Source organism: Eucyclogobius newberryi, unplaced genomic scaffold, assembly GCF_026437365.1.
Source record: "Eucyclogobius newberryi isolate DKJ021-1_F unplaced genomic scaffold, fEucNew1.0.hap1 SCAF_8, whole genome shotgun sequence".
Taxonomy (NCBI): domain Eukaryota; kingdom Metazoa; phylum Chordata; class Actinopteri; order Gobiiformes; family Gobiidae; genus Eucyclogobius; species Eucyclogobius newberryi.
The window spans coordinates 36470460-36491881 of NW_027316500.1; the positions used below are offsets into that span (position 1 = coordinate 36470460).

Consider the following 21422-nt stretch of genomic DNA (forward strand, 5'->3'; position numbering starts at 1 on the left):
GCTGCCTGTAGGGGGCGGGACAGACGCCGCCTGTAGGGGGCGGGACAGGCGCCGCCTGTTGGGGGCGGGACAGGCGCCGCCTGTAGGGGGCGGGACAGACGCCGCCTGTAGGGGGCGGGACAGACGCCGCCTGTAGGGGGCGGGACAGACGCCGCCTGTAGGGGGCGGGACAGAAGCCGCCTGTAGGGGGCGGGACAGACGCTGTAGGGGGCGGTATAGACGCTGTAGGGGGCGGGACAGACGCTGTAGGGGGCGGGACAGACGCTGTAGGGGGCGGGACAGACGCTGTAGGGGGCGGTATAGACGCTGTAGGGGGCGGTATAGACGCCGCCTGTAGGGGGCGGTACAGACGCCGCCTGTAAGGGGCGGGGCAGACGCATCCTGTAGGGGGCGGTACAGACGCTGTAGGGGGCGGTACAGACGCTGTAGGGGGCGGGACAGACGCTGTAGGGGGCGGGACAGACGCTGTAGGGGGCGGGACAGACGCTGTAGGGGGCGGTACAGACGCTGTAGGGGGCGGGACAGACGCTGTAGGGGGCGGGACAGACGCTGTAGGGGGCGGGACAGACGCTGTAGGGGGCGGGACAGACGCTGTAGGGGGCGGTACAGACGCTGTAGGGGGCGGGACAGACGCTGTAGGGGGCGGGACAGACGCTGTAGGGGGCGGGACAGACGCTGTAGGGGGCGGTACAGACGCTGTAGGGGGCGGGACAGACGCTGTAGGGGGCGGGACAGACGCTGTAGGGGGCGGGACAGACGCTGTAGGGGGCGGGACAGACGCTGTAGGGGGCGGGACAGACGCTGTAGGGGGCGGGACAGACGCTGTAGGGGGCGGTACTGACTGTTTTGTCTGTTCCAGGACGATCCACGGTCTGATCTACAACGCTCTGAAACTCTTCATGGAAATGAACCAGAAACTGTTCGACGACTGTACACAACACTACAAGGCTGAGAAGCAAACGTACGTACAAATACTACTGTCCTTGTACTCAAAGAGAGCGTTGCATTGTGGTCATTTGTGAGGCTCGTTTGCTGCGTGTCGGGTCAGGCATTCAGCGTTTGAGCTCTCGGACATTTTGATCTGTCAATTCCATCGTATCAACTCAGAGACTCTTTAAATGACATCATTTCATGTCTTTTAACGCTCTGATCTAAGAGTTTGTTTTTATTGATTGTTTTATTGTCATTTTATCTGGATATTCTGTGTTTGTTTGTTTAATCCGTGTTTTGTCCATGAAAAAGATCAGTCTATTGTCTAAATATCATCAAGTGAATGAATAATGCAGCAGTTTAATCTCATTTAAGTGTTAAAATAAAGTTTAGTCCCAGCGTCGGAGCAAAGGAGAGTTCTTTCTTCAAACGCACTGGTGCAGCGCCCCCGTGTGACCCTGAGGTCAAACGCACTGGTGCAGCGCCCCCGTGTGACCCTGAGGTCAAACGCACTGGTGCAGCGCCCCCGTGTCACCCTGAGGTCAAACGCACTGGTGCAGCGCCCCCGTGTCACCCTGAGGTCAAACGCACTGGTGCAGCGCCCCCGTGTGACCCTGAGGTCAAACGCACTGGTGCAGCGCCCCCGTGTCACCCTGAGGTCAAACGCACTGGTGCAGCGCCCCCGTGTCACCCTGAGGTCAAACGCACTGGTGCAGCGCCCCCGTGTGACCCTGAGGTCAAACGCACTGGTGCAGCGCCCCCGTGTGACCCTGAGGTCAAACGCACTGGTGCAGCGCCCCCGTGTGACCCTGAGGTCAAACGCACTGGTGCAGCGCCCCCGTGTCACCCTGAGGTCAAACGCACTGGTGCAGCGCCCCCGTGTGACCCTGAGGTCAAACGCACTGGTGCAGCGCCCCCGTGTCACCCTGAGGTCAAACGCACTGGTGCAGCGCCCCCGTGTGACCCTGAGGTCAAACGCACTGGTGCAGCGCCCCCGTGTGACCCTGAGGTCAAACGCACTGGTGCAGCGCCCCCGTGTGACCCTGAGGTCAAACGCACTGGTGCAGCGCCCCCGTGTCACCCTGAGGTCAAACGCACTGGTGCAGCGCCCCCGTGTCACCCTGAGGTCAAACGCACTGGTGCAGCGCCCCCGTGTCACCCTGAGGTCAAACGCACTGGTGCAGCGCCCCCGTGTCACCCTGAGGTCAAACGCACTGGTGCAGCGCCCCCGTGTCACCCTGAGGTCAAACGCACTGGTGCAGCGCCCCCGTGTCACCCTGAGGTCAAACGCACTGGTGCAGCGCCCCCGTGTGACCCTGAGGTCAAACGCACTGGTGCAGCGCCCCCGTGTGACCCTGAGGTCAAACGCACTGGTGCAGCGCCCCCGTGTCACCCTGAGGTCAAACGCACTGGTGCAGCGCCCCCGTGTGACCCTGAGGTCAAACGCACTGGTGCAGCGCCCCCGTGTGACCCTGAGGTCAAACGCACTGGTGCAGCGCCCCCGTGTGACCCTGAGGTCAAACGCACTGGTGCAGCGCCCCCGTGTGACCCTGAGGTCAAACGCACTGGTGCAGCGCCCCCGTGTGACCCTGAGGTCAAACGCACTGGTGCAGCGCCCCCGTGTGACCCTGAGGTCAAACGCACTGGTGCAGCGCCCCCGTGTCACCCTGAGGTCAAACGCACTGGTGCAGCGCCCCCGTGTCACCCTGAGGTCAAACGCACTGGTGCAGCGCCCCCGTGTGACCCTGAGGTCAAACGCACTGGTGCAGCGCCCCCGTGTCACCCTGAGGTCAAACGCACTGGTGCAGCGCCCCCGTGTGACCCTGAGGTCAAAGGCACTGGTGCAGCGCCCCCGTGTGACCCTGAGGTCAAACGCACTGGTGCAGCGCCCCCGTGTGACCCTGAGGTCAAACGCACTGGTGCAGCGCCCCCGTGTGACCCTGAGGTCAAACGCACTGGTGCAGCGCCCCCGTGTCACCCTGAGGTCAAACGCACTGGTGCAGCGCCCCCGTGTGACCCTGAGGTCAAACGCACTGGTGCAGCGCCCCTGTGTCACCCTGAGGTCAAACGCACTGGTGCAGCGCCCCCGTGTCACCCTGAGGTCAAACGCACTGGTGCAGCGCCCCCGTGTCACCCTGAGGTCAAACGCACTGGTGCAGCGCCCCCGTGTGACCCTGAGGTCAAACGCACTGGTGCAGCGCCCCCGTGTCACCCTGAGGTCAAACGCACTGGTGCAGCGCCCCCGTGTGACCCTGAGGTCAAACGCACTGGTGCAGCGCCCCCGTGTCACCCTGAGGTCAAACGCACTGGTGCAGCGCCCCCGTGTCACCCTGAGGTCAAACGCACTGGTGCAGCGCCCCCGTGTGACCCTGAGGTCAAACGCACTGGTGCAGCGCCCCCGTGTGACCCTGAGGTCAAACGCACTGGTGCAGCGCCCCCGTGTGACCCTGAGGTCAAACGCACTGGTGCAGCGCCCCCGTGTGACCCTGAGGTCAAACGCACTGGTGCAGCGCCCCCGTGTGACCCTGAGGTCAAACGCACTGGTGCAGCGCCCCCGTGTGACCCTGAGGTCAAACGCACTGGTGCAGCGCCCCCGTGTGACCCTGAGGTCAAACGCACTGGTGCAGCGCCCCCGTGTCACCCTGAGGTCAAACGCACTGGTGCAGCGCCCCCGTGTCACCCTGAGGTCAAACGCACTGGTGCAGCGCCCCCGTGTGACCCTGAGGTCAAACGCACTGGTGCAGCGCCCCCGTGTCACCCTGAGGTCAAACGCACTGGTGCAGCGCCCCCGTGTCACCCTGAGGTCAAACGCACTGGTGCAGCGCCCCCGTGTGACCCTGAGGTCAAACGCACTGGTGCAGCGCCCCCGTGTGACCCTGAGGTCAAACGCACTGGTGCAGCGCCCCCGTGTCACCCTGAGGTCAAACGCACTGGTGCAGCGCCCCCGTGTGACCCTGAGGTCAAACGCACTGGTGCAGCGCCCCCGTGTGACCCTGAGGTCAAACGCACTGGTGCAGCGCCCCCGTGTCACCCTGAGGTCAAACGCACTGGTGCAGCGCCCCCGTGTGACCCTGAGGTCAAACGCACTGGTGCAGCGCCCCCGTGTCACCCTGAGGTCAAACGCACTGGTGCAGCGCCCCCGTGTCACCCTGAGGTCAAACGCACTGGTGCAGCGCCCCCGTGTCACCCTGAGGTCAAACGCACTGGTGCAGCGCCCCCGTGTCACCCTGAGGTAAAACGCACTGGTGCAGCGCCCCCGTGTGACCCTGAGGTCAAACGCACTGGTGCAGCGCCCCCGTGTGACCCTGAGGTCAAACGCACTGGTGCAGCGCCCCCGTGTGACCCTGAGGTCAAACGCACTGGTGCAGCGCCCCCGTGTCACCCTGAGGTCAAACGCACTGGTGCAGCGCCCCCGTGTGACCCTGAGGTCAAACGCACTGGTGCAGCGCCCCCGTGTCACCCTGAGGTCAAACGCACTGGTGCAGCGCCCCCGTGTGACCCTGAGGTCAAACGCACTGGTGCAGCGCCCCCGTGTGACCCTGAGGTCAAACGCACTGGTGCAGCGCCCCCGTGTGACCCTGAGGTCAAACGCACTGGTGCAGCGCCCCCGTGTGACCCTGAGGTCAAACGCACTGGTGCAGCGCCCCCGTGTGACCCTGAGGTCAAACGCACTGGTGCAGCGCCCCCGTGTGACCCTGAGGTCAAAGGCACTGGTGCAGCGCCCCCGTGTGACCCTGAGGTCAAACGCACTGGTGCAGCGCCCCCGTGTGACCCTGAGGTCAAACGCACTGGTGCAGCGCCCCCGTGTGACCCTGAGGTCAAACGCACTGGTGCAGCGCCCCCGTGTCACCCTGAGGTCAAACGCACTGGTGCAGCGCCCCCGTGTGACCCTGAGGTCAAACGCACTGGTGCAGCGCCCCCGTGTCACCCTGAGGTCAAACGCACTGGTGCAGCGCCCCCGTGTGACCCTGAGGTCAAACGCACTGGTGCAGCGCCCCCGTGTGACCCTGAGGTCAAACGCACTGGTGCAGCGCCCCCGTGTGACCCTGAGGTCAAACGCACTGGTGCAGCGCCCCCGTGTGACCCTTAGGTCAAACGCACTGGTGCAGCGCCCCCGTGTCACCCTGAGGTCAAACGCACTGGTGCAGCGCCCCCGTGTCACCCTGAGGTCAAACGCACTGGTGCAGCGCCCCCGTGTCACCCTGAGGTCAAACGCACTGGTGCAGCGCCCCCGTGTCACCCTGAGGTCAAACGCACTGGTGCAGCGCCCCCGTGTGACCCTGAGGTCAAACGCACTGGTGCAGCGCCCCCGTGTCACCCTGAGGTCAAACGCACTGGTGCAGCGCCCCCGTGTGACCCTGAGGTCAAACGCACTGGTGCAGCGCCCCCGTGTCACCCTGAGGTCAAACGCACTGGTGCAGCGCCCCCGTGTCACCCTGAGGTCAAACGCACTGGTGCAGCGCCCCCGTGTCACCCTGAGGTCAAACGCACTGGTGCAGCGCCCCCGTGTCACCCTGAGGTCAAACGCACTGGTGCAGCGCCCCCGTGTGACCCTGAGGTCAAACGCACTGGTGCAGCGCCCCCGTGTGACCCTGAGGTCAAACGCACTGGTGCAGCGCCCCCGTGTGACCCTGAGGTCAAACGCACTGGTGCAGCGCCCCCGTGTGACCCTGAGGTCAAACGCACTGGTGCAGCGCCCCCGTGTGACCCTGAGGTCAAACGCACTGGTGCAGCGCCCCCGTGTGACCCTGAGGTCAAACGCACTGGTGCAGCGCCCCCGTGTGACCCTGAGGTCAAACGCACTGGTGCAGCGCCCCCGTGTCACCCTGAGGTCAAACGCACTGGTGCAGCGCCCCCGTGTCACCCTGAGGTCAAACGCACTGGTGCAGCGCCCCCGTGTGGTGAACTGAAGCTAATGTTTGATTCAAATGTTTCAGGGAAAAATACAAACTGAAGGAGAGAGACGAAGTGTGGACCAGGATCCAGGATCTGGCCCAACAAAACCCACAGGTGAAAAACACGTTTACTTTCACCCAGAACTCACCCAGAACTCACCCAAAACTCACCCAGAACTCACCCAAAACTCACCCAAAACTCACCCAGAACTCACCCAAAACTCACCCAGAACTCACCCAGAACTCACCCAGAACTCACCCAAAACTCACCCAGAACTCACCCAGAACTCACCCAGAACTCACCCAGAACTCACCCAGAACTCACCCAGAACTCACCCAGAACTCACCCAGAACTCACCCAGAACTCACCCAGAACTCACCCAGAACTCACCCAGAACTCACCCAGAACTCACCCAGAACTCACCCAGAACTCACCCAAAACTCACCCAAAACTCACCCAAAACTCACCCAAAACTCACCCAAAACTCACCCAGAACTCACCCAGAACTCACCCAGAACTCACCCAGAACTCACCCAGAACTCACCCAAAACTCACCCAGAACTCACCCAGAACTCACCCAAAACTCACCCAAAACTCACCCAAAACTCACCCAGAACTCACCCAGAACTCACCCAGAACTCACCCAGAACTCACCCAGAACTCACCCAAAACTCACCCAAAACTCACCCAGAACTCACCCAGAACTCACCCAAAACTCACCCAAAACTCACCCAAAACTCACCCAGAACTCACCCAGAACTCACCCAGAACTCACCCAGAACTCACCCAGAACTCACCCAGAACTCACACAGAACTCACCCAAAACTCACCCAAAACTCACCCAGAACTCACCCAAAACTCACCCAGAACTCACCCAGAACTCACCCAGAACTCACCCAGAACTCACCCAGAACTCACCCAGAACTCACCCAAAACTCACCCAAAACTCACCCAGAACTCACCCAGAACTCACCCAGAACTCACCCAGAACTCACCCAAAACTCACCCAGAATTCACCCAGAACTCACCCAGAACTCACCCAGAACTCACCCAGAACTCACCCAGAACTCACCCAAAACTCACCCAAAACTCACCCAGAACTCACCCAGAACTCACCCAAAACTCACCCAAAACTCACCCACACCCAGAACTCACCCAGAACTCACCCAAAACTCACCCAGAACTCACCCAGAACTCACCCAGAACTCACCCAAAACTCACCCAAAACTCACCCAGAACTCACCCAGAACTCACCCAGAACTCACCCACACCCAGAACTCACCCAGAACTCACCCAGAACTCACCCAAAACTCACCCAAAACTCACCCAAAACTCACCCAAAACTCACCCAAAACTCACCCAGAACTCACCCAGAACTCACCCAGAACTCACCCAAAACTCACCCAGAACTCACCCAGAACTCACCCAGAACTCACACAGAACTCACCCAGAACTCACCCAGAACTCACACAGAACTCACCCAGAACTCACCCAGAACTCACCCAGAACTCACCCAAAACTCACCCAAAACTCACCCAGAACTCACCCAGAACTCACCCAGAACTCACCCAGAACTCACCCAGAACTCACACAGAACTCACCCAGAACTCACCCAGAACTCACACAGAACTCACCCAGAACTCACCCAGAACTCACCCAGAACTCACCCAAAACTCACCCAAAACTCACCCAGAACTCACCCAGAACTCACCCAGAACTCACCCAGAACTCACCCAGAACTCACCCAGAACTCACCCAAAACTCACCCAAAACTCACCCAAAACTCACCCAAAACTCACCCAAAACTCACCCAGAACTCACCCAGAACTCACCCAGAACTCACACAGAACTCACCCAAAACTCACACAGAACTCACCCAAAACTCACCCAAAACTCACCCAAAACTCACCCAGAACTCACCCAGAACTCACCCAAAACTCACCCAAAACTCACCCAAAACTCACCCACACCCAGAACTCACCCAGAACTCACCCAGAACTCACCCAGAACTCACCCAGAACTCACCCAGAACTCACCCAAAACTCACCCAGAACTCACCCAGAACTCACCCAGAACTCACCCAGAACTCACCCAGAACTCACCCAAAACTCACCCAAAACTCACCCAGAACTCACCCAGAACTCACCCAAAACTCACCCAAAACTCACCCACACCCAGAACTCACCCAGAACTCACCCAGAACTCACCCAGAACTCACCCAAAACTCACCCAGAACTCACCCAGAACTCACCCAAAACTCACCCAGAACTCACCCAGAACTCACCCAGAACTCACCCAGAACTCACCCAGAACTCACCCAGAACTCACCCAGAACTCACCCAAAACTCACCCAAAACTCACCCAAAACTCACCCAAAACTCACCCAAAACTCACCCAGAACTCACCCAGAACTCACCCAGAACTCACCCAAAACTCACCCAGAACTCACCCAGAACTCACCCAGAACTCACACAGAACTCACCCAGAACTCACCCAGAACTCACACAGAACTCACCCAGAACTCACCCAGAACTCACCCAGAACTCACCCAAAACTCACCCAAAACTCACCCAGAACTCACCCAGAACTCACCCAGAACTCACCCAGAACTCACACAGAACTCACCCAGAACTCACCCAGAACTCACACAGAACTCACCCAGAACTCACCCAGAACTCACCCAGAACTCACCCAGAACTCACCCAGAACTCACCCAGAACTCACCCAGAACTCACCCAGAACTCACCCAGAACTCACCCAGAACTCACCCAGAACTCACCCAAAACTCACCCAAAACTCACCCAAAACTCACCCAAAACTCACCCAAAACTCACCCAGAACTCACCCAGAACTCACCCAGAACTCACACAGAACTCACCCAAAACTCACACAGAACTCACCCAAAACTCACCCAAAACTCACCCAAAACTCACCCAGAACTCACCCAGAACTCACCCAAAACTCACCCAAAACTCACCCAAAACTCACCCACACCCAGAACTCACCCAGAACTCACCCAGAACTCACCCAGAACTCACCCAGAACTCACCCAGAACTCACCCAGAACTCACCCAGAACTCACCCAAAACTCACCCAAAACTCACCCAGAACTCACCCAGAACTCACCCAGAACTCACCCAGAACTCACCCAGAACTCACGAATGAGGAACTGCACCTCTTCCTCTGAGTGACCGGACTTTGTGTCCAGAGCCAGAAAGTGCAGCCTCTGCGTCCTGGACTTCAGGACCATCAGCTCCGTTTGGGGGACAATGTGATGGAGACGGAGACACCGACCACAGAAGACATCCAGCTGCTGAAGAAGACTGTGGAAACAGAGGCCTCGCAGGTATGTGGCCCCGCCTCCTGACGTGACCCCGCACCTTCACATTTCAGACACTTGTAACACATAGACCTGCTGTGATTGGTCAGTGGAAACATCTCTCTTCTCTGATTGGCCGCTGTGTTTCAGGGCGTGAAGGACCTGAGGAAAGAAAAGGCCCTGACGAGGCGGAAGTCTGAGCTGCCTCAAGACGTTTACACCATCAAAGCTCTGGAGGCCCACAAACGAGCCGAAGAGTACCTCACAGCCAACCAGGAGGCGCTCTGATCCTCCGGGAGGCGCTCTGATCCTCCGGGAGGCGCTCTGATGGAGGCGCTCTGATCCTCCGGGAGGCGCTCTGATCCTCCGGGAGGCGCTCTGATCCTCCGGGAGGCGCTCTGATCCTCCGGGAAGCACTTTGATCCTCGACAGCCAATCAGAGACAGTTATACTAACACTGCTCCATGCCCATCCCTAACCACGCCCCCTCCACTGCAGCAGCCAATCATGCGTCAGCACAGACACTCTGAATGTATTCGACCAATCAGAACGCAGGACTGAGAGAAGGCGGGACATTGTTTCATTCCAGCTTAAATTGGACCAAACGTTTCATCAATAAAAACAGATTGTCTCAAATGTTTTTATTCATTATTTATTAAGAATGTACATGAACGATACCAGGACCGATATCGACATGGCCCCATCTCACCTCAAAGATGCTATAGAACCATATCATCAACAATATGCTCACGCTGTCATACTTCCCCCCGCACAGTTGCTGCTAGGGCAGCGGAGCTGAAGCTGTGGGTTTATATTTCTGTTATAACTGGTCTGACCATAAGTCATTTCAAAGAGGAACGTTTGAAGCCTGGACTTAAATGAAGAGACTGTGTCGCCTCTTTAACATGGACAGGAGCTCTACCTCCTACTGTGCTTTTAGAGACTCTTGGCACCACCAGAAGGCTCTACCTCCTACTGTGCTTTTAGAGACTCTTGGCACCACCAGAAGGCTCTACCTCCTATTGTGCTTTTAGAGACTCTTGGCACCACCAGGAGGCTCTACCTCCTACTGTGCTTTTAGAGACTCTTGGCACCACCAGAAGGCTCTACCTCCTACTGTGCTTTTAGAGACTCTTGGCACCACCAGAAGGCTCTACCTCCTACTGTGCTTTTAGAGACTCTTGGCACCACCAGAAGGTTCTACCTCCTACTGTGCTTTTAGAGACTCTTGGCACCACCAGAAGGCTCTACCTCCTATTGTGCTTTTAGAGACTCTTGGCACCACCAGGAGGCTCTACCTCCTACTGTGCTTTTAGAGACTCTTGGCACCACCAGAAGGCTCTACCTCCTACTGTGCTTTTAGAGACTCTTGGCACCACCAGAAGGCTCTACCTCCTACTGTGCTTTTAGAGACTCTTGGCACCACCAGAAGGCCAGCATGTTGAGAGTGAAGAGCTCTGATTGGATGAGATGGTTCTAGAGCATCTTTGAGGTGGGAGGGGCCATGTCATTTTTGGCTTTGTAAATCAGGAGGAGGAGTTTAAATTTGATTCTAAACTGGGTTTAGAATGACCATGTCAGTTTACTTCAATGACCTCCAGCACAATGACCTCCAGCACCATGACCTCCAGCACAATGACCTCCAGCACAGTGACCTCCAGCACAATGACCTCCAGCACAGTGACCTCCAGCACAATGACCTCCAGCACAATGACCTCCAGCACAGTGACCTCCAGCACAGTGACCTCCAGCACAGTGACCTCCAGCACAGTGACCTCCAGCACAATGACCTCCAGCACAATGACCTCCAGCACAGTGACCTCCAGCACAGTGACCTCCAGCACAATGACCTCCAGCACAGACCTCCAGCACAGACCTCCAGCACAGACCTCCAGCACAATGACCTCCAGCACAGTGACCTCCAGCACAGTGACCTCCAGCACAGCACAATGACCTCCAGCACAATGACCTCCAGCACAGTGACCTCCAGCACAGTGACCTCCAGCACAGTGACCTCCAGCACAATGACCTCCAGCACAATGACCTCCAGCACAGCACAATGACCTCCAGCACAATGACCTCCAGCACAATGACTTCCAGCACAATGACCTCCAGCACAATGACCTCCAGCACAGTGACCTCCAGCACAATGACCTCCAGCACAGTGACCTCCAGCACAGTGACCTCCAGCACAGTGACCTCCAGCACAGTGACCTCCAGCACAGTGACCTCCAGCACAGTGACCTCCAGCACAATGACCTCCAGCACAGACCTCCAGCACAGACCTCCAGCACAGACCTCCAGCACAATGACCTCCAGCACAGTGACCTCCAGCACAGTGACCTCCAGCACAGCACAATGACCTCCAGCACAATGACCTCCAGCACAGTGACCTCCAGCACAGTGACCTCCAGCACAATGACCTCCAGCACAATGACCTCCAGCACAGCACAATGACCTCCAGCACAATGACCTCCAGCACAATGACTTCCAGCACAATGACCTCCAGCACAATGACCTCCAGCACAGTGACCTCCAGCACAATGACCTCCAGCACAGTGACCTCCAGCACAGTGACCTCCAGCACAGTGACCTCCAGCACAATGACCTCCAGCACAATGACCTCCAGCACAGTGACCTCCAGCACAGTGACCTCCAGCACAGTGACCTCCAGCACAATGACCTCCAGCACAGCACAATGACCTCCAGCACAATGACCTCCAGCACAATGACCTCCAGCACAATGACCTCCAGCACAGTGACCCCCAGCACAGTGACCCCTAGCACAGTGACCTCCAGCACAGTGACCTCCAGCTCAATGACCTCCAGCACAATGACCTCCAGCACAGTGACGTCCAGCACAGTGACCTCCAGCACAGTGACATCCAGCACAATGACCTCCAGCACAATGACCTCCAGCACAGTGACCTCCCAGCACAATGACCTCCAGCACAGTGACCTCCAGCACAGTGACCTCCCAGCACAGTGACCTCCAGCACAGTGGCCTCCAGCACAGCACAATGACCTCCAGCACAGACCTCCAGCACAATGACCTCCAGCACAGTGACCTCCAGCACAGACCTCCAGCACAATGACCTCCAGCACAGTGACCTCCAGCACAATGACCTCCAGTACAGTGACTTCCAGGTTTTTACATCCTTCACACGAGCTCTATGTCTGAACTTGATCAGGTTCATTGATAAATACAACTGAGTGTCATCTGCATCTGATCATGTGACCTAACGGCAGCATGTAAAGAGGAAACAGAATTGGACCCAGTACTGACCCCTGAGGCACTGACCCCTGAATTGAACCCTATGAACATTGAAACTGCTGTTGTGATTTCGGGCATTACAAAAATAAATGTAATTGACCATAACATGTCCAGTGCAGCAGAACCGTGCTTCACCTGCAGGTCAGGGTCAGGGTCAGGGTCATGATGTGTGACATGGCATCAGGGTCAAGGTCAGGGTCATGATGTGTGACATGGCATCAGGGTCAAGGTCAGGGTCAGGGTCATGATGTGTGACATGGCATCAGGGTCAAGGTCAGGGTCATGATGTGTGACATGGCATCAGGGTCAAGGTCAGGGTCAGGGTCATGATGTGTGACATGGCATCAGGGTCAAGGTCAGGGTCATGATGTGTGACATGGCATCAGGGTCAAGGTCAGGGTCAGGGTCAGGGTCATGATGTGTGACATGGCATCAGGGTCAGGGTCAGGGTCAGGGTCATGATGTGTGACATGGCATCAGGGTCAAGGTCAGGGTCATGATGTGTGACATGGCATCAGGGTCAAGGTCAGGGTCAGGGTCATGATGTGTGACATGGCATCAGGGTCAGGGTCAGGGTCAGGGTCATGATGTGTGACATGGCATCAGGGTCAAGGTCAGGGTCATGATGTGTGACATGGCATCAGGGTCAAGGTCAGGGTCAGGGTCATGATGTGTGACATGGCATCAGGGTCAAGGTCAGGGTCATGATGTGTGACATGGCATCAGGGTCAAGGTCAGGGTCAGGGTCAGGGTCATGATGTGTGACATGGCGTCAGGGTCAGGGTCATGATGTGTGACATGACGTCAGGGTCAGGGTCAGGGTCAGGGTCATGATGTGTGACATGGCGTCAGGGTCAGGGTCAGGGTCATGATGTGTGACATGGCGTCAGGGTCAGGGTCAGGGTCATGATGTGTGACATGGCATCAGGGTCAGGGTCAGGGTCAGGGTCATGATGTGTGACATGGCATCAGGGTCAGGGTCAGGGTCAGGGTCAGGGTCATGATGTGTGACATGGCATCAGGGTCAGGGTCAGGGTCAGGGTCAGGGTCATGATGTGTGACATGGCATCAGGGTCAGGGTCAGGGTCATGATGTGTGACATGACGTCAGGGTCAGGGTCAGGGTCATGATGTGTGACATGGCATCAGGGTCAGGGTCAGGGTCATGATGTGTGACATGGTGTCAGGGTCAGGGTCAGGGTCAGGGTCATGATGTGTGACATGACGTCAGGGTCAGGGTCAGGGTCATGATGTGTGACATGGCATCAGGGTCAGGGTCAGGGTCAGGGTCAGGGTCAGGGTCATGATGTGTGACATGACGTCAGGGTCAGGGTCAGGGTCAGGGTCATGGTCATGATGTGTGACATGGCATCAGGGTCAGGGTCAGGGTCAGGGTCATGATGTGTGACATGGCATCAGGGTCAGGGTCAGGGTCATGATGTGTGACATGACGTCAGGGTCAGGGTCAGGGTCAGGGTCATGATGTGTGACATGGCATCAGGGTCAGGGTCAGGGTCAGGGTCAGGGTCATGATGTGTGACATGGCATCAGGGTCAGGGTCAGGGTCAGGGTCATGATGTGTGACATGGCATCAGGGTCAGGGTCAGGGTCATGATGTGTGACATGACGTCAGGGTCAGGGTCAGGGTCAGGGTCATGATGTGTGACATGGCATCAGGGTCAGGGTCAGGGTCAGGGTCAGGGTCATGATGTGTGACATGGCATCAGGGTCAGGGTCAGGGTCATGATGTGTGACATGATGTCAGGGTCAGGGTCAGGGTCAGGGTCATGATGTGTGACATGGTGTCAGGGTCAGGGTCAGGGTCAGGGTCATGATGTGTGACATGACGTCAGGGTCAGGGTCAGGGTCATGATGTGTGACATGGCATCAGGGTCAGGGTCAGGGTCAGGGTCAGGGTCAGGGTCAGGGTCAGGGTCAGGGTCATGATGTGTGACATGGCGTCACTGAGAGTGGAAATAGCTCAGAACTCTTTGTGACTTTTGAAGGTAAAAAAAACAGAAAAACCTGCTCCTCAAGAAGATTGAAAAGACAGAAAAGTGCCGAGCAGCAGCCGCTGGAGCCGAGCGAGACTCACAGTCGTCAAGTGGCCACAACGTCTGAGAAATATCGAGAGGAAACGTTTGAGCACTTCCTGTTGAAGCTGTGAACAGGAAGTGAAGAGATGGAGCAGCTTCTGATCCTCGCCGCGTTTCTGAGTAAGATTCAAAAGTCCTGCTTTAGTCCTGCTTTAGTCCTGCTTTAGTCCTGCTTTAGTCCTGGTTTAGTCCTGGTTTAGTCCTGGTTTAGTCCTGGTTTAGTCCTGGTTTAGACCTGCTTTAGTCCTGCTTTAGTCCTGGTTTAGTCCTGGTTTAGTCCTGGTTTAGTCCTGCTTTAGTCCTGGTTTAGTCCTGCTTTAGTCCTGCTTTAGTCCTGCTTTAGTCCTGCTTTAGTCCTGGTTTAGTCCTGGTTTAGTCCTGGTTTAGTCCTGGTTTAGTCCTGCTTTAGTCCTGGTTTAGTCCTGGTTTAGTCCTGCTTTAGTCCTGGTTTAGTCCTGCTTTAGTCCTGGTTTAGTCCTGGTTTAGTCCTGCTTTAGACCTGCTTTAGTCCTGCTTTAGTCCTGCTTTAGTCCTGCTTTAGTCCTGGTTTAGTCCTGGTTTAGTCCTGGTTTAGTCCTGGTTTAGACCTGCTTTAGTCCTGGTTTAGTCCTGCTTTAGTCCTGGTTTAGTCCTGCTTTAGTCCTGGTTTAGTCCTGCTTTAGTCCTGGTTTAGTCCTGGTTTAGTCCTGGTTTAGACCTGCTTTAGTCCTGGTTTAGTCCTGGTTTAGTCCTGCTTTAGTCCTGGTTTAGTCCTGCTTTAGTCCTGGTTTAGTCCTGGTTTAGTCCTGCTTTAGTCCTGGTTTAGTCCTGCTTTAGTCCTGCTTTAGTCCTGGTTTAGTCCTGCTTTAGTCCTGGTTTAGTCCTGGTTTAGTCCTGGTTTAGTCCTGCTTTAGTCCTGGTTTGGTCCTGCTTTAGTCCTGGTTTAGTCCTGCTTTAGTCCTGGTTTAGTCCTGGTTTAGTCCTGCTTTAGTCCTGGTTTAGTCCTGCTTTAGTCCTGCTTTAGTCCTGGTTTAGTCCTGCTTTAGTCCTGGTTTAGTCCTGGTTTAGTCCTGCTTTAGTCCTGGTTTAGTCCTGGTTTAGTCCTGCTTTAGTCCTGCTTTAGTCCTGGTTTAGTCCTGCTTTAGTCCTGGTTTAGTCCTGCTTTAGTCCTGGTTTAGTCCTGGTTTAGTCCTGCTTTAGTCCTGCTTTAGTCCTGGTTTAGTCCTGGTTTAGTCCTGCTTTAGTCCTGGTTTAGTCCTGCTTTAGTCCTGGTTTAGTCCTGCTTTAGTCCTGCTTTAGTCCTGGTTTAGTCCTGCTTTAGTCCTGCTTTAGTCCTGGTTTAGTCCTGGTTTAGTCCTGCTTTAGTCCTGCTTTAGTCCTGGTTTAGTCCTGCTTTAGTCCTGGTTTAGTCCTGCTTTAGTCCTGGTTTAGTCCTGCTTTAGTCCTGCTTTAGTCCTGGTTTAGTCCTGCTTTAGTCCTGCTTTAGTCCTGGTTTAGTCCTGGTTTAGTCCTGGTTTAGTCCTGGTTTAGTCCTGGTTTAGTCCTGCTTTAGTCCTGGTTTAGTCCTGCTTTAGTCCTGGTTTAGTCCTGGTTTAGTCCTGCTTTAGTCCTGGTTTAGTCCTGCTTTAGTCCTGCTTTAGTCCTGGTTTAGTCCTGCTTTAGTCCTGGTTTAGTCCTGCTTTAGTCCTGGTTTAGTCCTGCTTTAGTCCTGGTTTGGTCCTGCTTTAGTCCTGGTTTAGTCCTGCTTTAGTCCTGGTTTAGTCCTGCTTTAGTCCTGGTTTAGTCCTGGTTTAGTCCTGCTTTAGTCCTGGTTTAGTCCTGGTTTAGTCCTGCTTTAGTCCTGGTTTAGTCCTGCTTTAGTCCTGCTTTAGTCCTGGTTTAGTCCTGCTTTAGTCCTGGTTTAGTCCTGGTTTAGTCCTGCTTTAGTCCTGGTTTAGTCCTGGTTTAGTCCTGCTTTAGTCCTGGTTTGGTCCTGCTTTAGTCCTGGTTTGGTCCTGCTTTAGTCCTGGTTTGGTCCTGCTTTAGTCCTGGTTTAGTCCTGGTTTAGTCCTGCTTTAGTCCTGCTTTAGTCCTGGTTTAGTCCTGGTTTAGTCCTGCTTTAGTCCTGGTTTAGTCCTGCTTTAGTCCTGGTTTAGTCCTGGTTTAGTCCTGCTTTAGTCCTGGTTTAGTCCTGCTTTAGTCCTGCTTTAGTCCTGGTTTAGTCCTGGTTTAGTCCTGCTTTAGTCCTGCTTTAGTCCTGGTTTAGTCCTGCTTTAGTCCTGGTTTAGTCCTGCTTTAGTCCTGGTTTAGTCCTGCTTTAGTCCTGGTTTAGTCCTGCTTTAGTCCTGCTTTAGTCCTGGTTTAGTCCTGGTTTAGTCCTGCTTTAGTCCTGCTTTAGTCCTGCTTTAGTCCTGGTTTAGTCCTGGTTTAGTCCTGGTTTAGTCCTGCTTTAGTCCTGGTTTAGTCCTGGTTTAGTCCTGGTTTAGTCCTGCTTTAGTCCTGGTTTAGTCCTGCTTTAGTCCTGGTTTAGTCCTGGTTTAGTCCTGCTTTAGTCCTGGTTTAGTCCTGCTTTAGTCCTGCTTTAGTCCTGCTTTAGTCCTGGTTTAGTCCTGCTTTAGTCCTGGTTTAGTCCTGCTTTAGTCCTGGTTTGGTCCTGCTTTAGTCCTGGTTTAGTCCTGCTTTAGTCCTGGTTTAGTCCTGGTTTAGTCCTGCTTTAGTCCTGGTTTAGTCCTGGTTTAGTCCTGCTTTAGTCCTGGTTTAGTCCTGCTTTAGTCCTGCTTTAGACCTGGTTTAGTCCTGGTTTAGTCCTGCTTTAGTCCTGGTTTAGTCCTGGTTTAGTCCTGCTTTAGTCCTGGTTTAGTCCTGGTTTAGTCCTGCTTTAGTCCTGGTTTAGTCCTGCTTTAGTCCTGCTTTAGTCCTGGTTTAGTCCTGCTTTAGTCCTGGTTTAGTCCTGCTTTAGTCCTGCTTTAGTCCTGGTTTAGTCCTGGTTTAGTCCTGCTTTAGTCCTGGTTTAGTCCTGCTTTAGTCCTGCTTTAGTCCTGGTTTAGTCCTGCTTTAGTCCTGGTTTAGTCCTGCTTTAGTCCTGCTTTAGACCTGGTTTAGTCCTGGTTTAGTCCTGCTTTAGTCCTGCTTTAGTCCTGGTTTAGTCCTGCTTTAGTCCTGGTTTAGTCCTGCTTTAGTCCTGGTTTGGTCCTGCTTTAGTCCTGCTTTAGTCCTGCTTTAGTCCTGCTTTAGACCTGGTTTAGTCCTGGTTTAGTCCTGCTTTAGTCCTGGTTTGGTCCTGCTTTAGTCCTGGTTTAGTCCTGCTTTAGTCCTGGTTTAGTCCTGGTTTAGTCCTGCTTTAGTCCTGGTTTAGTCCTGGTTTAGTCCTGCTTTAGTCCTGGTTTAGTCCTGCTTTAGTCCTGCTTTAGACCTGGTTTAGTCCTGGTTTAGTCCTGCTTTAGTCCTGCTTTAGTCCTGGTTTAGTCCTGCTTTAGTCCTGCTTTAGTCCTGGTTTAGTCCTGCTTTAGTCCTGGTTTAGTCCTGGTTTAGTCCTGCTTTAGTCCTGGTTTAGTCCTGCTTTAGTCCTGGTTTAGTCCTGCTTTAGTCCTGGTTTAGTCCTGCTTTAGTCCTGCTTTAGACCTGGTTTAGTCCTGGTTTAGTCCTGCTTTAGTCCTGCTTTAGTCCTGGTTTAGTCCTGGTTTAGTCCTGGTTTAGTCCTGCTTTAGTCCTGGTTTAGTCCTGGTTTAGTCCTGGTTTAGTCCTGCTTTAGTCCTGGTTTAGTCCTGCTTTAGTCCTGGTTTAGTCCTGGTTTAGTCCTGCTTTAGTCCTGGTTTAGTCCTGCTTTAGTCCTGCTTTAGTCCTGGTTTAGTCCTGCTTTAGTCCTGGTTTAGTCCTGCTTTAGTCCTGGTTTAGTCCTGCTTTAGTCCTGGTTTAGTCCTGGTTTAGTCCTGCTTTAGTCCTGGTTTAGTCCTGCTTTAGTCCTGGTTTGGTCCTGCTTTAGTCCTGGTTTAGTCCTGCTTTAGTCCTGGTTTAGTCCTGGTTTAGTCCTGCTTTAGTCCTGCTTTAGTCCTGGTTTAGTCCTGCTTTAGTCCTGCTTTAGTCCTGGTTTAGTCCTGCTTTAGTCCTGCTTTAGTCCTGGTTTAGTCCTGCTTTAGTCCTGGTTTAGTCCTGCTTTAGTCCTGGTTTAGTCCTGCTTTAGTCCTGCTTTAGACCTGCTTTAGTCCTGGTTTAGTCCTGCTTTAGTCCTGGTTTGACGACTCAAATACTTAACAATATAAATTATGACACAAAACATGAGAATCAGATTTAAATATTCAGTGTTTGACCTTCCATCTGCTCAGCGTTCGGGGCCCCCACAGCCTGCAGTGGCCCCGGGGCCCCCACAGCCTGCAGTGGCCCCGGGGCCCCCACAGCCTGCAGTGGCCCCGGGGCCCCCACAGCCTGCAGTGGCCCCGGGGCCCCCACAGCCTGCAGGGCGCGCTGTGTCCCCGGGGCCCCCTGTGATGTCAGCGCAGAAGACAGCAGGGTCCTGAAGGTGGCGCTGTCAGCTGCAGAGGCCTTCAACAGCCAATCAGACGACAGCTTTCTTTTTAAACCTCAACGAGTCGTTAGAGCCCAGAAACAGGTGAGGGAGGGGCAAAGAGGGAGGGGCCTAAGCGACCGGTGAGGGAGGGGCAAAGAGGGAGGGGCCTAAGCGACCAGTGAGGGAGGGGCAAAGAGGGAGGGGCCTAAGCGACCGGTGAGGGAGGGGCAAAGAGGGAGGGGCCTAAGCGACCGGTGAGGGAGGGGCAAAGAGGGAGGGGCCTAAGCGACCGGTGAGGGAGGGGCAAAGAGGGAGGGGCCTAAGCGACCGGTGAGGGAGGGGCAAAGAGGGAGGGGCCTAAGCGACCGGTGAGGGAGGGGCAAAGAGGGAGGGGCCTAAGCGACCAGTGAGGGAGGGGCAAAGAGGGAGGGGCCTAAGCGACCGGTGAGGGAGGGGCAAAGAGGGAGGGGCCTAAGCGACCAGTGAGGGAGGGGCAAAGAGGGAGGGGCCTAAGCGACCGGTGAGGGAGGGGCAAAGAGGGAGGGGCCTAAGCGACCAGTGAGGGAGGGGCAAAGAGGGAGGGGCCTAAGCGACCGGTGAGGGAGGGGCAAAGAGGGAGGGGCCTAAGCGACCGGTGAGGGAGGGGCAAAGAGGGAGGGGCCTAAGCGACCGGTGAGGGAGGGGCAAAGAGGGAGGGGCCTAAGCGACCAGTGAGGGAGAGGCAAAGAGGGAGGGGCCTAAGCGACCGGTGAGGGAGGGGCAAAGAGGGAGGGGCCTAAGCGACCAGTGAGGGAGGGGCAAAGAGGGAGGGGCCTAAGCGACCGGTGAGGGAGGGGCAAAGAGGGAGGGGCCTAAGCGACCGGTGAGGGAGGGGCAAAGAGGGAGGGGCCTAAGCGACCGGTGAGGGAGGGGCAAAGAGGGAGGGGCCTAAGCGACCGGTGAGGGAGGGGCAAAGAGGGAGGGGCCTAAGCGACCGGTGAGGGAGGGGCAAAGAGGGAGGGGCCTAAGCGACCAGTGAGGGAGGGGCAAAGAGGGAGGGGCCTAAGCGACCGGTGAGGGAGGGGCAAAGAGGGAGGGGCCTAAGCGACCAGTGAGGGAGGGGCAAAGAGGGAGGGGCCTAAGCGACCGGTGAGGGAGGGGCAAAGAGGGAGGGGCCTAAGCGACCAGTGAGGGAGGGGCAAAGAGGGAGGGGCCTAAGCGACCGGTGAGGGAGGGGCAAAGAGGGAGGGGCCTAAGCGACCGGTGAGGGAGGGGCAAAGAGGGAGGGGCCTAAGCGACCGGTGAGGGAGGGGCAAAGAGGGAGGGGCCTAAGCGACCGGTGAGGGAGGGGCAAAGAGGGAGGGGCCTAAGCGACCAGTGAGGGAGGGGCAAAGAGGGAGAGTGACTCCGCCTCTCTTCTTCAGGTGGTCAGAGGCGTCCGGTTCATCTTGGACTTGGATCTTTGCAGAACCGTGTGCCGGAAACGACATCCACCCAAGAAGCTGCTTGACTGTGGCCCCCAGGCCCCGGGGCCCCTGCACCAGGTCTGACACTCCAGCAGCATAAGGGGCCCGGACAGCAGTATAAGGGGCCCGGACAGCAGTATAAGGGGCCCGGACAGCAGTATTAGGGGCCCGGACAGCAGTATTAGGGGCCCGGACAGCAGCATAAGGGGCCCGGACAGCAGTATAAGGGGCCCGGACAGCAGTATAAGGGGCCCGGACAGCAGTATTAGGGGCCCGGACAGCAGTATTAGGGGCCCGGACAGCAGTATTAGGGGCCCGGACAGCAGTATTAGGGGCCCGGACAGCAGTATTAGGGGCCCGGACAGCAGTATTAGGGGCCCCTGCACCAGGTCTCTGTGTCTAAAGCGTCTCTTGTTCTCAGGTTCTTCAGTGTCATGTGGAGGTCTGGAACATTCCCTGGAAAAACAGCAGCGTCACACAGAGACTCTCCTGCAAAGACCTTGACCAATCAGAGAGCAGTGAGAGAGGCCTCGACCAATCAGAGAGCAGTGAGAGAGGCTGAAGATCTGGGCGTGTTTTACCTCTTTTAGTTTTTCTTAAAGATCATTTAGATTTGACCCTGACTCCACGAGACACTATAATATATATATATATATATATATATATATATATATATATATATATATATATATATATATATATATATATATATATATATATATTTATATAGCAGCATGTCGCCCCCAGGGGCCTCCAGTGGTATTGCAGCCAAAGAAATCATGCCAGAGCTTTTTTTCCCTAGAGCGAAACATAATGAGAAACTGCTGATTCGGTGTTTAATGTCTAACCTGTTCCCATCCACCTATTTTGGCCCTGTGCACAATGGTTGGACCCACATGTCATTGCTTATTAAAAGAGGATCTTATGTTCCACATGCAAGTGTGATGCATCATTAGAAAGCTTAGACCTTCTAGTTTCTGCAGATGTGCACATGTCACACT

General features: G+C 55.5%; 2 protein-coding genes across 3 annotated transcripts in view; both read left to right on the top strand.

The window, feature by feature from the left end:
* ppp2r5d (protein phosphatase 2, regulatory subunit B', delta) overlaps positions 1–9781 on the top strand; it is a 50838-nt gene extending 41057 nt beyond the window's left edge. Inside the window, exons 13-17 of one of the 2 annotated variants that reach the window (XM_072436683.1) lie at positions 860–961; positions 5868–5940; positions 9035–9172; positions 9296–9424; positions 9479–9781. In XM_072436683.1, the coding sequence (XP_072292784.1) occupies positions 860–961; positions 5868–5940; positions 9035–9172; positions 9296–9424; positions 9479–9487 (451 nt within the window). In that variant the 3' untranslated portion in view covers positions 9488–9781. Of the gene's footprint in view, positions 1–859; positions 962–5867; positions 5941–9034; positions 9173–9295 lie in introns of both variants that reach the window. The other variant, XM_072436682.1, reaches the window with a different exon arrangement.
* A 4819-nt stretch (positions 9782–14600) lies between these two features.
* The window catches only part of LOC140350835 (cystatin-F-like), a gene marked incomplete at its 3' end in the record, with an annotated part of 240847 nt that continues 234025 nt past the window's right edge, over positions 14601–21422 (top strand). The window contains exons 1-4 of the mRNA XM_072436352.1: positions 14601–14634; positions 18795–19078; positions 20380–20499; positions 20843–20969. Coding sequence (XP_072292453.1) covers positions 14601–14634; positions 18795–19078; positions 20380–20499; positions 20843–20969 — 565 coding nt within the window. The remainder of the gene's footprint in view (positions 14635–18794; positions 19079–20379; positions 20500–20842; positions 20970–21422) is intronic.